We start from the raw sequence: 15,734 nt of genomic DNA on the forward strand, positions 1-15,734 counted from the left end.
CAAATTTCATCCTACTTGATATTTGTTTTCACATCGAAAATAGCTGGGAGTGGAAATATCTTCAACCCCAGAGAAGGGGACACAGGTGCTTTTGCAACCTGCTCCGCCACAGGGGGGCGCGTGTCGGGGTTCCCTTTTTTAGAGAAGCAGCAACCTCCAGGCAATGTCCTCACGCAACGCAGCAAGGATTTACTTGTATTTAAATAACACTTACAGCCTGGCTGGCGTGGCTCAGTGGTTGAACCATGACCTATGAACCAGGAGGTCACGGTTTGATTCCTGGTCAGGGCACATACCAGTGTGGGGTGTGCAAGAGGCAGTTGATCAATGATTCTCTCTCGTCCTTGATGTTTCTGTCTCTCTCCCTCTCCCTTCCTCTCTGAGATCAATAGAAATCTATACTAATAAAAGGCCTGTGGCCGTGACGCCGTAATGCCGTCATGACCAGACGAGCAGCGGCTTTCGCAGCGGGCAAGGTGGGGCACGAGCTACTGGCTGTGGAGAGCTACGAGCGGCGGAGGGCAGGGCGCGAGCTATAGTGGCGATGGGCGGGGCAGCCAGCTGAGGCTTGTAGAAGTGAGCTACTCGTGCACGATTTTGTGCGTGCTGGGCCTCTAGTATATTTAATAAGTAACTAAATAAATAACACTTACATGGCACTGAAGACGTGCAGGTGCTTTACATAAGTGTCTCTTCCTGCAGAAAGCAAAATAGAGCCGATGAAAGATGCTGTGCCAGTCGGGGTGCCACCGCAGGGGTCAAGGCGAGCAGCGCGTGGCCGGTGCGTCTGCTGTGGCTGCAGGACACTGATCTGTGATGGGAACGGTCGTGACTTGGGGAGGATAAGATGCACACTGCTGGCGTGTTGGGATTCTGGACGACTCGTGGGAGTGGGCCAGTGGGAGCCTAGAGGAGCATCAGGCCCAGCTCAGAGGCCGGGTCATGCCATCCAGGGGCCATGGGCCAGGGGAAGCACAAGGGCTGAGAGGGAGTCCTGGCCGGGTGGCTGAGTTGGTTGGAGCATCATCCTACACACCAAATAGTTGTGGGTTCGTTTCCTGGTCAGGGCACATACTGAGGTTGTGGGTTCGGTCCCGGGCTGGAGTGTGTATGGGAGGCAATGGGTCGATGTTTCTCACTCACATTGATAATTCTCTCTCTCTCTATCTCTTTCTCTATCTCTCTCCCTTTCTTTTTCTCTAAAATCAACAAATATATCCTTGGGTGAAGATTAAAAAGAAAAAGAGCTGGCCCTGGCTGGTTTGACTCAGTGGATAGAGCATTGGCCTGCAGACTTAAGGGTCCCGGGTTCGATTGCAGTCAGGGGCACATTCCTGTGGTTGTGGGCTTGATCCCCAGTACGGGGGTGTGCAGGAGGCAGCCGATCAATGATTCTCTCTCATCATTGATGTTTCTATCTCCCTCTCCTTTCCTATCTGAAATCAATAAAAATATATTAAAAAAAAAGAAAGAAAGAAAAAGGGCTGGGTGGGAGTTGAACTCCTTATGGGAAAACCCAGTTTCAGCCTTAGACCAGCAGAACCAAAGTACTACTAATATGGGAGCATTATTTCAGAAACTCTCTTTCAGAAATTCTGTCAGTCAAAATAGCATTCTAACATGTTTTTTTTTACGTTTCTGACACTAAATGTAAGGCCTAGTATCCTATATAATAAAAGGGTAATATGCAAATTGACCCTAACGGAGGAATGACCAGTCACTATGACGCGCACTGACCACCAGGGGGAAGACACTCACTCAACTTAGGAGCTGCCCCCTGGTGGTCAGTGCGCTCCCACAGGAGGAGCTCTTCTCAGTCACGAGCCAGGCTGATGGCTGTGAGTGCAGTGGCAGTGGCAGGAGCCTCTCCTACCTCCTCGGCAGCGCTAAGGATGTCCTACTGCGGGGAGCAGGCCTAAGCTGTCAGTCAGACATCCCCTGAGGGTTCCCGGGCTGCCAGAAGGGTGTCTGACTGCCAGCTTAGGCCTGAACCCTCGGGCAGCAGGCCTAAGCTGGCAGGTGGACATCCCCCAAGCGGTCCTGGACTGCGAGAGGGTAATATGCAAATTGACCCTAACAGAGGAATGACCCCAGAGTGCATGAATTTTCATGTAGTGGGCATTTAGTTTATATAATAAAAGCCTAAGCGCCATTAAGGCAGAATGACCAGAATGACCGGTCACTGTGATGCGCACTGACCACCAGGAGGCAGATGCTTAATGCAGGAGCTGCCCCCTGGTGGTCAGTGCGCTCCCACAGGAGGAGTGCTGCTCAGCCAGAAGCTGGGCTCACAGCTGGTGAGCGCAGTGGCGGTGGTGGGAGCCTCTCCCGCCTCCGTGGCAACACTAAGGAGCAGTGAGCCAAGTGGTAAGGAGCAGCGAACAGGTGGGCAGTAAGGAGCAAGGGGTCCTGGGACCCCTGAGGGCTCCCGGACTGTGAGAAGGCACAGGCCGGGCTGAGGGACGCACTCCCCACCCCAGTGCATGAATTTCGTGCACCGGGCCTCTAGTATAGGAATAGAGCAGCATATTCAAATAAAAGAAAACTAATATATATGCAGTATCATACTCTGTAAATTTCAATAATTTTATCTTAAGCAGTTTCAGTGAGTGAGCCAGTTTCTCTTTTCTCCTGGGTCTGATCAGTATCGATGTAGGGCCTCTCCTCCAAGTTTACTCTTCCATGTGGCTCTGACAATGGCCTTGGCTCCTGTGAGCCTTTTCCCTGCTCAGTGGGCCTGCTAAGCTTTCTCAGTAGGAGATGCTAGGGGGGAGGGGTATTGCAGGATGAGGCTGGCTTCCGCTGTGGCTTCTGGCTGCTGCTCAGGCCGATGGTGGTTGGTGTGTGGGGAGGATCAGGGGAGGATTGTGGGGAGGGTGTGAGGACATCCAGGACGTGCTGGAAATGTGCAGTCCTTCGGCTACCTGGTCCCGGCACCGTGACTGCCATAACCCAGTGCCCTCCACACAGTTCGTGAGCTGTAGGCTCCTGTCCACACTGGAGCCCCCACTCCCTCTGCCCACCTTCCCCTTTGGACTTCTGTGTCCCGTGGCCTGCTGACGCTGTGGTCCTGCCGACACTGACACCAGAGCCCTCACTCCCTCTGTACGTCCGGCTGTGGCCTGTGTGTGCCTCGGACAGCTGCCTCCTGATGGCCCAGGGGCTGCAGATGAGCTGTGGCCCCGGAGAACCAGTGCTCTGACACCAGTGGGCTGCACAGCAGCTTTCCCATGCGCACTGAGCCCCTCCGGGGGGCGGGGAGCCTCCTTGGATATTCTGCCAGCCCTCCTGCTTTCTCTAACCAGACTCACTGGTCCCTCTCCCCCGACGCCAGACCAGCCTGCCCTCTAGCTCGATGGAATTTTCTTCTGACCCCTCGTAAGTGCTGGCCATACACACTCCTCCCTGGGTTACTGGATTTAGCAAGTGAAAATATAGCACACCTTGTTCATTTGAAAGTATATAAACAAAAGCTTTTAGTACAAGTGTGTCCCAAATATTGCATGGGCCGTGTTTACACTAAAAGGTTACTTGTTGAAATTCAGGGTTAACTTCCCCTCCCACACTGCTCCTCAGCCCAGCCTCCAGGGAGAAGAGGGGATGCATCAGCCACCCTCTCTAACCAGCAGGGGGCAGCACTAGCCTTTAAGGCAGTGGGTGTGGGTTTTCCTCTCTGTGCTTCTCTCTGTGTAAATGGTGGGAGATAAGACACAGGCGTAAGTTACCCTGTATCCCTCTTTATCTGAGGATCCCCTTTACTTTGACAAACATCCTCCCCCCAAACATAAAGTTGATCAAGGCATCTCCGCAGACTCTTATGACTCAGTACTGCCTCATTGATCTTACTCTATTTGGTGTAAGTGATGGGCTTCTCTGCCCAGGATGCCCTGATATTATTTAAACACTTAGTGGCCTGAACATTTTGTAGGGATTGCAAACTGGTGGCCCACAAACTGAATTTGACACTTGGCCTTGGAAACTTGACCCACGAGTGTAGACCCCGCAGATTAGCATGTGAGCCAACGAGCAAGCTCTCGTGTCTGTTCTTTCTGCACCCGGAGGAGGCTCCGCGCCCCACTCGCCTTCTAACCGCCCATCTTCCTGCAGCAGGTGGTCCACCCTGTGCCTGCAGCTGAGGTGACATCCCTCTGCGTCTCCCACAGTTCCAGGCAGATGCCTCTTTAAGACTCAGGGACACACTAGTGGGCGAGGGACTTCTGACCTCTGCAGGATGCTCCAGGGCGACCAGAAACTGCCCCAGTCCATCCCACTACCCACGGGTTTGGCCCACACCCATTGGCTCCTGGCCATGTTAACCCTCCCACTTCCTTTGACCTTGGGTTGCCCTTGGACATGTGACTGCCCGTGTTGGACTAGCCCATTCGTGCACTGGCCCATCCTCCCACCCTCTTCTGCATGGAGCATGGTACCAGGTGCTGCCCTGGCACCCGCCTCCTCCCAGGGGATCTGCCCTGGCGCCTGGGCAGTGACGTCTCAGGATGCCCTCGCTTTGCGTTAGAGCTGACGGTGGCCCCTGTGAAGGGAGAGCCGCTGACTTCTCCTGATGTCCTTTGCGCCTTTTCCTGGGACACTTGGTGATGGTGGCGTGGACATCTTCCAGGACATAACATGGAGCTCTTCTTGTCAACTCTCTGACCACAGGTGAAGGCGACACTAGATTCCAGGGGGTTGTGGGGCGACTGAAGGGCAACGTGGAGCTGCCCTCCTGGTGAGCATTGATCTCAGGGCTCACAACACCCCAGGCAGCTTTATTGGGTCTCTGCACACGGATGAACGGTCCTCCCCTCGGCCTGCGGGTTTGCAGGGGCGACGGGACCCTCCTGCCTCCCCCGCGTCAGCCTGCAGCCGGGTTGGCGACCTTTCCCAGGAGGAGTAAGCTCTGGGTGGCCACCTCCCAGACAAGCACCAGGAAAGGCCTGTTGAAACGGGCGTGGGGGGCCCACGTCACGTTCAGAGGCCGGGGCTGGGAGAGGAGGCCGGAGGCAGCCCCGGCCTTGGTTCCCCGCTCACTCATGTCCATGGCTGCCTTGTGCGACACCTAGAAGAAGAGAGGGCAGGGACAGCTGCGGACACTCCCAGGGCAGAGTCTGCCCTGTGGGACACCAGGAGAGGCTGGCAGAGCCCTCCTGCCCAGGTCTCCCAGGCCCCCAGCAACTCCAGCTTCGTGTTAATTTCCTCCTCTCCCCATCTTTCCCCCGCCATGTTCTGGGGGCTCACCCTGAAGGTGCATTTGCCTGAGCCAGGCCGCAGAAACCCAACAGCGCCCTCCAGAACGTTCTCAGCCCCTGGGAGCATGTGGCGGAGGCCGAGGTGTCATTTTCCACCACCAGCTGCACTTCCTCTTGCTAAGCCTCAGTTTTCTCATCTCTAAAATGGCCTGCTCAGCCTCAGTCAGCGGTTCACATGCGCTCCGTGGAACCGGCTGCCTGTGGCGCTGGCCCTCTGCTCTCCTCAGCTCTGATGAAGGCAGACGGAGTCACTGCCTGTCCTAGGAGGAAGTGTAGGGGACAGAGCAAAGTTGTCCCACACCAGGAAATAGGGCTTAGTGGATGTCCCTGAATGTGTGTCTTCTCTAGTCCGGACTCGGCCTCCTTGCTCTGAGGACTGGAGAGAGAGCTGGGAAGGGTGCTGCCAGGAAAGGGAGCCTCACAGGCTGTGGCATTAAAGAACCGGAATAGGAAAGAGAAAGGAGAACTTGACTTTCAAATCTACACTTCATGTCAGGGGGAGAAGGCCCCCTCCCACGTGCCCGGCCTGATCGCCTCCGTACCCGGAAGATGGTTCCATTCAGCCGCCCAGGGACTCCCAGCAAGTCGGCTCCTAAGTTGAAAACGTTGCTGAGCCCGATGTGGGGAAGTATCTCTTCCAGGTTATATGTTCCAGAAATGGCAAACCTTGGCAAGTGCAAGTCCAGCAGGCTGCGGAGAGAACCAGACAGGGAGGCCCCACCCTGGCCGTGGGCAGCCTGCGCGCTGGCAGGAAGAAGTGCTTCCCAGAGTGAGGGGAACCAGTCTTCCTGGGACACTGCCTGCTGTGCCAGAACATTCCACAGCCCACAGCCCACAGCCCTTCTCCTCGGACATGGCAGAGCTCTGTGGCCTCTTCCCAGAGCCCCTCAGGCCTCTCCGTCTGATCTGAGAAGGGGCACCGCCATCTGTCCTCATCCTCGGCATGTTGAGGGGGGCTTTCTAGATGCCCAGCACCGGGCCAGGGTTTTTACAAAGTGTAACTGCTCAGATCCACATACTACCCACGTAAGGCGACTGTGGTTAACATTCTCCTACTTCCACGTCTGACATCAGCAAGTTCTGTGGGCCTAGCCTCTGAACTACTTCCTAAACCCATTATTGGCAACCCCTGTACAAGCCCTCCGTCTCTCCCTGCCTGAGCTTCAGGGTCTGATGAAAGGCTGTGACCCTCAAGTGTGGGCACCGATCACTAGCGTGACTCTCTCCTGCTCCTGCCATGCCTTGACCAGCATTTCCTGGGTTCACTTTGCAGGTTCTTTGAACACAGAGCTAACCTGTCCTTTTCTTTTGGGGGTCATTCTTCTCAGTTACTCGACAGTTACTGGGGGCACCTGCAAGCTGGGCTGGTGAATAACCAGCTCAGAGACTTCGGCCTCTAATGAATCCAGCTTGGAGACCCTAGTTCAGGTTAGGGGATCCTTACCACTCTAACTCCTGGGGCCAGTATGAGGTCCAGATGCCCATGTGAAGTGGGGGCAGTCGGAAGTTTGGGTTAAACTGTGAAAAGTAGGAAACGGAGGTGGAGAGCAGGGCAGGCCCCACCCTTGAGGGGGGTTTGAGTAGAGTCGCCTCCGTACCCGGAAGATGGTTCCATTCAGCCGCCCAGGGACCCCCAGCAAGTCGGCTCCTAAGTTGAAAATGTTGCCGAGCCTGATGTAGGGAAGTATCTCTCCCAGGTTATATGCTCCAGAAATGGCAAACCTTGGCAAGTGCAAGTCCAGCAGGCTTCCGGACACACCCCAGGTGTCCACCCAATGTGACTGAAGAAGGAAGTTACCAGGAAGTGTGATTTCCTCAGGCGAACGAACTGTCCTCCCAGCTGAATGGATGGAGGGAGACCAGGCCAGGACGGGCGGGCGGGGTGGGGGAGTGGGGATGGGGGAGGCCTGAAGTTTTCATGCTGAAAGCCCATTAAAATGCTGCTCTTAAATTATAACTCTGGCCTGAGAAACCTCTGAGATTTAGGAAAGTCACTTGGGTTGGTTTTGCGCCTTGAAGGGCCAAGTAAGAGGTCAAAACAGACCCATCCCGAAGGAAAACCTATTGGTCTAGAACCGTGGTCGGCAAACTGCAGCTCGCAAGCCACATGCAGCTCTTTGGCCCCTTGAGTGTGGCTCTTCCACAAAATACCACGGCCTGGGCGAGTCTGTTTTGAAGAAGTCACGTTAGACGAAGTTTAAGTTAAAAAAATTTGGCTCTCAAAAGAAATTTCAATCATTGTACTGTTGATATTTGGCTCTGTTGACTAATGAGTTTGCCCACCACTGGGCTAGAAGATCCTATGAGACTTCCTCATGAGAGGGGGAAGGGGCTGAGATGATGGGGTTGGACTCAGAAACTGACCGGAGCTATGTAGACTCACATACAACAAGGAAACTTCCCTTAGACCCTGGCCTCTGTCCTTGACCCGTATCTCTTTTATTTGGTGCTTGAATCTCTGCCCAAACACAAAACACCCTTTACTCTCCCTGGAACCTCGGTGTGGTTGGGGTGCTGAGCGAAGGCTGGTGGAAGGCTAGAGATGGGTCAGGAGGTTTGTTTGTACCCCGCCCCTCAACTCTGGTGGATTCTGTGACTGCTCTGGCCAACAGGACAGGGCAGAGTGATCCTTCCAAGCCAAGGCCCTGAGAGAGCAGGAGCTTTCACTCCGTGTCTCCGTGGAGCCCCGAGCTGCCATGTAACAATATCAGTGATGCTGAGCTGCTCTGCAGAAGACCTGGATGGACACAGAGAGAAGGCCCAGCTAGCTTCATGGACACCCTACGTGGAGACAGAGAGAAGGCCCAGCTAGCTTCATGGACACCCTATGTGGACACAGAGAGAAGGCCCAGCTAGCTTCATGGACACCCTATGTGGACACAGAGAGAAGCTTCATGGACACCCTATGTGGACACAGAGAGAAGGCCCAGCTAGCTTCATGGACACGCTATGTGGACACAGAGAGAAGGCCCAGCTAGTTTCATGGACACACTATGTGGACACAGAGAGAAGGCCCAGCTAGCTTCATGGACACCCTATGTGGACACAGAGAGAAGGCCCAGCTAGTTTCATGGACACCCTACGTGGAGACAGAGAGAAGGCCCAGCTAGCTTCATGGACACCCTATGTGGACACAGAAAGAAGGCCCAGCTAGTTTCATGGACACCCTATGTGGACACAGAGAGAAGGCCCAGCTAGCTTCATGGACACCCTATGTGGACACAGAGAGAAGGCCCAGCTAGCTTCATGGACACACTATGTGGACACAGAGAGAAGGCCCAGCAGCTTCATGGACACCCTACGTGGAGACAGAGAGAAGGCCCAGCTAGCTTCATGGACACCCTATGTGGAGACAGAGAGAAGGCCCAGCTAGCTTCATGGAGACCCTATGTGGACACAGAGAGAAGGCCCAGCTAGCTTCATGGACAGCCTACGTGGAGACAGAGAGAAGGCCCAGCTAGCTTCATGGAGACCCTATGTGGACACAGAGAGAAGGCCCAGCTAGCTTCATGGACACCCTATGTGGACACAGAGAGAAGGCCCAGCTAGTTTCATGGACACACTATGTGGAGACAGAGAGAAGGCCCAGCTAGTTTCATGGACACACTATGTGGACACAGAGAGAAGGCCCAGCTAGCTTCATGGACACCCTATGTGGACACAGAGAGAAGGCCCAGCTAGCTTCATGGACACCCTATGTGGACACAGAGAGAAGGCCCAGCTAGCTTCATGGACACCCTACGTGGAGACAGAGAGAAGGCCCAGCTAGCTTCATGGAGATGCTGCATGGAGACAGGGAGATGCCTGCCCAGCCCTTAGCTGTGACAGCCACCAAGCCCAGGCACCAGAGGAGTGAGTCTTCATGCCCCAGCCCTAGCCATCCTCTGACTCCAACACAGGAGAGACCCCAAGTCAGAACTGCCCAGCTAGGCTGGTCCACTCACAGAATTGAGAGACAGGTGATGTTGTTTTCCAAGCCATTCAGTTTTGGGGTGGTTTGTTAGCAGCAGAGGTCATTAGAACTCAAGGCCAGCTTTCATCCCGGGGTGCCTCAGAAGGGACGATACACCCCAAGAAGGAGTTGGCTCTTGAAGGGGTCTAGCCAAACTGGAAAAGACTGAAATACTGTGAGAACCACAAACTGACAAGCAAGTGAGACAGTAGGGGGTCAGATTGCGATCCCATTAAACTGGGATCTGATTGTACAGTGCTCTTCTTGGTGCTTAATTTCTTTAAGAAATGTTTTAATCAATAAAAAGATGCACTTTTAAGAAATTGACACTGTCCTGTGGGAGTCATAATTATTCTTAGTAATTGTCCTTGACCTGATTTTTTGCCACAGCTGACTACCTTCTGACAGTAAAGCATGATTTGGACAAAGGGAGAAGCAAGGGAAGGGAGGCTGGGCAGCAAGAGGCCCGGGAGGGCCGAGAAGGACTCAGCCCTTACTTCCCCTGTGAGCACTTCTCACGCTCCAGGTCGCTCCTCAGTGCTCCATGTGTATTCACTCAGTTAATCCTCCAAACAACCCAGTGCCGCCGTTACCAGGGCCTCGGTGTACAGGGGAGGAAATCTGAGGCCCAGAAGGTCAGAAAGCGGCCCAAGATCCCAGCTGGTCAGCCTAACCTAGGGTTGGCCTCTTGCACTTGGAGTTAAGAACTGCTAGGGTCCTGCACCAGGGGTGCCGGAGTCCTGCTCCTCGTCCCTTACCTGGGCAGGAGCAGCTGGCTCCATGTCCGCAAGGTCTCGGGCTGCAGAGCGGCCTCCACCTGCTGCATTCGCCCTGGGTCCGGGAGGATGAGCAGGGCCAGCGCGTTGCCGCTGTGCTCGACCTGCAGCACCGTGCAGGCCCGCTCCTGGTCGTACAGGAACCTGTGCATTTCCTTCTGGTGCATCATGGGGACGCGGAGGGAGGGCCTCTCGTTCACGAAGAAGCTCTCCTGCTTCTGGGTCTGGTAGCGATGGAAAGGATGCTTCCACTTGGCTTAGGACACAAAACCCGCAGATCCGTGAGGACACAGAACTCTTAGAACCATGAGAACACAAAACCCATAGAATCATTAGGACACAAAACCCGCAGATCCGTGAGGACACAGAACCCGCAGATCTGTGAGGACACAGAACCCATAGAACCATGAGAACACAAAACCCATAGAATCGTGAGGACACAAAACCAGTAGATCCATGAGGACACAGAACCCATAGAATGGTGAGGACACAAGCCCGTAGATCCGTGAGGACACAGAACCCATAGAATCGTGAGGACACAGAACCCACAGATCCGTGAGGACACAGAACCCACAGATCCGTGAGGACACAGAACCCGCAGATCCGTGAGGACACAGAACCCATAGATCCGTGAGGACACAAAACCAGTAGATCCATGAGGACACAGAACCCATAGAATGGTGAGGACACAAGCCCGTAGATCCGTGAGGACACAAAACCCATAGAATCGTGAGGACACAGAACCCACGATCCGTGAGGACACAGAACCCACAGATCCGTGAGGACACAGAACCCACAGATCCGTGAGGACACAGAACCCATAGAATCATGAGGACACAGAACCCACAGATCCATGAGGACACAAGCCCGTAGATCCATGACTGAGTGTAAGGTAGATCATGGATGGGGCCTTGGAATAGGAAAAACATTAGGTAAAAACGCAAAAGGCTGAAAAGTATCAAGATATATGTACGAATTCAGGAAATAACTGAAGTAAAAAAAAAAAAAAGAATCCTAAAAGTGTGACATGTTCAATGCAACAGTCAAGATTATCTATATAAATTATGACATGATAATGACACTATAACATAAGTGTGAAATAATATATACAGGACGAGAGCACCTTAATGAGCTCACGGTGCGCACACCTGGGTGAGGAGGATGCACACCTGCCTGAGGACAGTGCCAGCCTCCGGGAGGGACGGAGGGAAGGAAAGGGGACTAGGAAAGCATTAAAAAGAGATTGAACTTTATCATATTTTTAAAAAATCTGAATCAAATGGTAAAATGCTAATGTGTTCATTCTTGGTGGGAGGAATGTATGGTGGTTTTATATTATTTTTTGTATGTTTGAAGTCAGTAATAATAATATGAAAAATAAAATATTTGCCCAGCCAGTGTTGCTCAGTGGTTGAGCGTTGACCTATGAACCAGGAGGTCACGGTTTGATTCCCAGTCAGGGCATGTGCCGGGGTTGTGAGCTCAATCCCCAGTAGGGGGTATGCAGGAGGCAGCTGAGCAATGATTCTCATCATTGATGTTTCTATTTCTCTCTCCCTCTTCATTCCTCTCTGAAATAAAAATATATATAAATAAATAAAATACTTTTCTAAAATTTGATTATTAATAGAAAAGTGAGACTAAGTGTAACAAAAAGAATCAGAATAAAAATAGAATAGGAAAAAACATGGCAAGAGAAGCCAAATATTTGCCAATGAAGAAGCAGTGGTATAAGAACATTATTGAAATCCTAGAGGCCCCGTGCATGAAATTTGTGCACTCGGGGGTGGAGGTCCCTCAGCCCAGCCTGCGCCCTCTCGCAGTCCAGGGGCCCCTGCCGGGAGTGGGCCTAAGCCGGCAGTCGGACATCCTTAGCATTGACGTGGAGCTGGGAGAGGCTCCCGACACCACTGAAGTGCTCCCCAGCTGTGAGCCCGGCCTTCTGGCTGAGTGGCGCTCCCCCTGTGGGAGTGCACTGACCACCAGGGGGCAGCTCCTGCTTTGAGCATCTGCCCCCTGGTGGTCAGTGCATGTCATAATGACCAGCTGTTTAGTCCATTTGCAAATTAGCCTTTTATTATATGGGATGCAGGGGTCACTGCCATAAGAAACAGCTGTGACTTTAGGATGGTGCCTTTGAGGGCGGGGCTGGGGGCGGAGGGTGGAGCCGAGGTGGAGGAGGTGGTCAGTTGCCAGGCTAGCACTCACCTTTGAAGAAGATGTAGTTCAGGAGAACCATGGGCGTGTCCTCGCTGAACTCCTGCAGGCAGTCCGCCACCTGCCCATACGTTTGCTTCCTCACGTAGTCATTCATCTGCCTCCAGGCTGTGGCAGAATCTGTGAGGTTAACAGAGAAAGCGAAGGCTCCATACAGCTCCCTGATGTCGTCCAAAAAGCGCTGCCGAGGCTTCAGCTGCTTGTCCAGGAACAGGGAGTGGCCTACTTTCAGCTCCAGTTTGGGACTGGGCAGGTCAAGGGCGTGGATGAGGCTCTGGAAGCCGCGGTGGATGCTGGCCTGCGGGGTCTCCGTGAGGTTAAAGCCCATGCCCTGCAGGATCTGGGTCGAGGTGTCTGCCTGGGCCCCGAGAGAGAGCAGGGCCAGGGAGCTGGCGATGCTCACCGGGGAGAAGAGGATGTTTCCTGGGGTTTCCGCTGCCAGCTGCTTGTACACACGCAAAGCAAAGCTGGTGATGGTGGGTGTGATTTGGTGGTAGGCGGGCGCTGGCTCTGGGAGCCGACCCCCGGGGGCTTGAGGCAACCCCGGACGCTTGTCTCCATGGGCGGAGGCCAGGATCCCCGCTCCCAGCAGCCACAGCCAGGCCGGCTCCATCCTCTGCAAACAAGAGGTGAACACGGCACTCTCTAAATGACGTCACAGCTCCCCATTGCTCCCACCGCAAACCTCCCATCCAGACTGTATCCCACAGGGGTCTGAGGGGCCCTGCAGAGGAGGAGGGAGGGTGAGCAGCCCGGGCTCAGGACACTCCCCCAAGGCTTCAGTCAGATGGGGGCCCTTCTCTGCTCTACACGTTGATACGTTACAGGATGTGGCTGAGGAAAGGACCCTGGGTTACAAAAGCAACTTCCATGGTCCGCTCCCTCCCTCCCTCCCTCCCTCCCTCCTATGGTCTGTTTTCCCTGCATCCATCTTTCCTCCCTCCTTCCCTCCCTTTCTTTTTTCCCTTCTTTCCAGTCATTCCTCCAATTCATTATGTTTTAATGAGATGAGGATGATGCTCAGAACTCCTGAGCGAATGTTTAGGACACGGTGGCAACGAGTGTTGCTGGGCCTCCTTTGCATCTGGGTGTGACCATGAACTACAAGCCCGCCAGTCGGCCGGAGGGGAGAGGAAGGCGTGTGTAACTCCTGGGACAGGCCCTCGCAGGGGGAGCCGTGCCCTCTCCACGTTGGTTCCCCAGCCGGAGTGTGGACGGGAGGGGCAGCCTCGGGGACCTGTGGGTGAGGCAGCCTTTGAGAGGGAGCCTGGCCAGAGGTGGATGGAGCCTGGGGCTGACGCCAGAGAGCGCCTCTGCCTCCGTCAGACTCGCTACCGCGAGCACCTCTTGTCACGTGCCGTGGCTCAAACTCTGTCTAGTTGGGGAAGGTTTCTGTGATGGTTTCATTGTGCCCTCTCCCCCCACCCCCCCCCCAATTCATATGCTGAAGTCCCAATCCCCAGCGCCTGGGAGTGGACCCTGTTTGGAGATGGTTGCGATGTATGCAGTGACTGGAGTGGTCAGACTGGCCCTGACCCAGGAGGACTGCGTCCTGATAACAAGGGGAACTGAGACCTGGACACATCCGGGAGGACGCCGTGCGAGGAAGGCAGAGGTGGACAAGCCCTGGAGGCCAAGGGTCCCAGCAAACAGCCAGAGGCTCCAGAGGCCCGCACGCCTCCCTCCGCCGCAGAAGGAACAGCCCTGCCCACCCGTGACCTTGGCGTTCTGGCTCAGAACCAGGAGACAGTGCATTTCTGTGGTTGAAGCCGCCCAGTCTGCGGTCCTGGGTTATGACAGCGAGGCCACGAGGCCAGCGCCTCTCCTGCTGTAGCTCCACGCTGAGGGCCAGCGGGAGGCAGGAGCAGCGGCCCCTGCTTCAGGCCCGCCCGCGGCTCAGCTTGCGGGGAAGCTGCCGTGGAGACAGTGCCGGTCTCTGCTCGACCTGCCCCGTCTAGTGCCCCTCCCCTCTCGGGGTCTCCACACCCCCAAGTGCTCACAGAGCACAGCTGCCGCCAGCCTCCGCACCTGTGTCCCAGTGAGGAGAGCACTCTCCCTGCTCCCTTCGGAACCGACCCTTGCACCGCCCCGTGCCATCCTGGCCGGCCCTTGTCCGTCTGTCCTGATTGTGTGTGTCCTAGTCAGCACCTGCATACCATTTGCCCAGACCCGTGGCCTCTGGGTAGACTACCAACGCCACGGTGGTGTGGGAGACACCATGTTTCTGCAGGTGCTTACAGAGCCGTGCCCTAAATGCCCCGCCAAACCCCAAGGCCAGTGGTCAGGAGATGAATGCAGCCGCCGTGTTGGTGATGTTGAAACGCTGTGCCGGTCAGAGGCCTGCGCGGCTCCAAGGCCATGGCCTGCCTGCAGCTCAGCCGCTGTGGCTTGCTAATCACCCTCTCTGCTAACCACCCTCTAACCACCCTCTCTGCTAACCACCCTCTCTCTGCTAATCACCCGCTAACCACCCTCTCTCTGCTAATCACCCGCTAACCACCCTCTCTGCTAACCACCCACTAACCACCCTCTCTGCTAATCACCCACTAACCACCCTCTCTGCTAATCACCCACTAACCACCCTCTCTGCTAACCACCCGCTAACCACCCTCTCTGCTAACCACCCGCTAACCACCCTCTCTGCTAACCACCCGCTAACCACCCTCTCTGCTAACCACCCTCTCTGCTAACCACCTGCTAACCACCCACTCTGCTAACCACCCGCTAACCACCCTCTCTGCTAATCACCCGCTAACCACCCTCTCTGCTAACCACCCTCTCTGCTAACCACCGCTAACCACCCTCTCTGCTAACCACCCTCTCTGCTAACCACCTGCTAACCACCCTCTCTGCTAACCACCCGCTAACCACCCTCTCTGCTAACCACCCGCTAACCACCCTCTCTGCTAACCACCCTCTCCGCTCACCATGCACTTACTTTTGAGGGGGCTTGGAAGAAGCAGAGCAGTTGAAAATGTGGTCTGCCCGAGGGGGCAAATAAGAAATACAACTATGACGAGCCTGCCTCCGGCTTATTCTCCCTGCCCCGTTGAATGGGCGGCCATTTCCTACCTACTCTCACCAGCGTCCTGGACTCGCTGAAGGGTCTGGTCCCAAAGGGGACGGGGCCGCCGCCAGGGCCTGGGTCTGGATCAAGGCCCCGCAGTCACTCACTGAGCGACACCTTGCACAGGAACCTCTCTGAGCCAGTGGTCCCCACTTGCAAAATGCAGATGGTAATGCCCGCCTCCGGGGAGGGTCACGTTGCTTCCAGGACCTGCCGTGGCCTAGCGCCTGGCACAGGAGTGTGCGCAGTGCTCATCTCTCCCTCTGAGAGGCGGGTAACCCCCCAACCTGCCGCTTCCTTTCCAGAGAGGCCCAGAGGGAATGAAGCGCTCCACTCATAACTGCCATGTGCCCTCGTCCCGTGTATTTGTGGTGGGATATCAGACGCGTCGTACCAGGGGTCCCAGCCGGAGGTGTCCTGCAATGCAGGGGAGGGTGAGTACGGAGGGGGGAGTGTCTGGGACCATCTCAGAT

At 55.0% G+C, this 15,734-nt stretch overlaps 1 protein-coding gene across 1 annotated transcript; it reads right to left on the reverse strand.

Moving 5' to 3' along the window:
* Positions 1–4,767: 4,767 nt before the first annotated feature.
* LOC103302520 (serpin A11) lies at positions 4,768–12,807 on the reverse strand. Its single transcript, XM_054715437.1, has 4 exons — positions 12,186–12,807; positions 9,960–10,233; positions 5,792–5,939; positions 4,768–5,059 (listed from the first exon to the last, which is right to left on the reverse strand). Exons 1-4 carry the CDS (start codon positions 12,805–12,807, stop codon positions 4,856–4,858), a joined length of 1,248 nt encoding a protein of 415 aa, XP_054571412.1. The 3' UTR covers positions 4,768–4,855.
* Between the last annotated feature and the right edge of the window lie 2,927 nt (positions 12,808–15,734).

This window comes from Eptesicus fuscus, chromosome 5, assembly GCF_027574615.1.
Source record: "Eptesicus fuscus isolate TK198812 chromosome 5, DD_ASM_mEF_20220401, whole genome shotgun sequence".
Classification (NCBI taxonomy): Eukaryota; Metazoa; Chordata; class Mammalia; order Chiroptera; family Vespertilionidae; genus Eptesicus; species Eptesicus fuscus.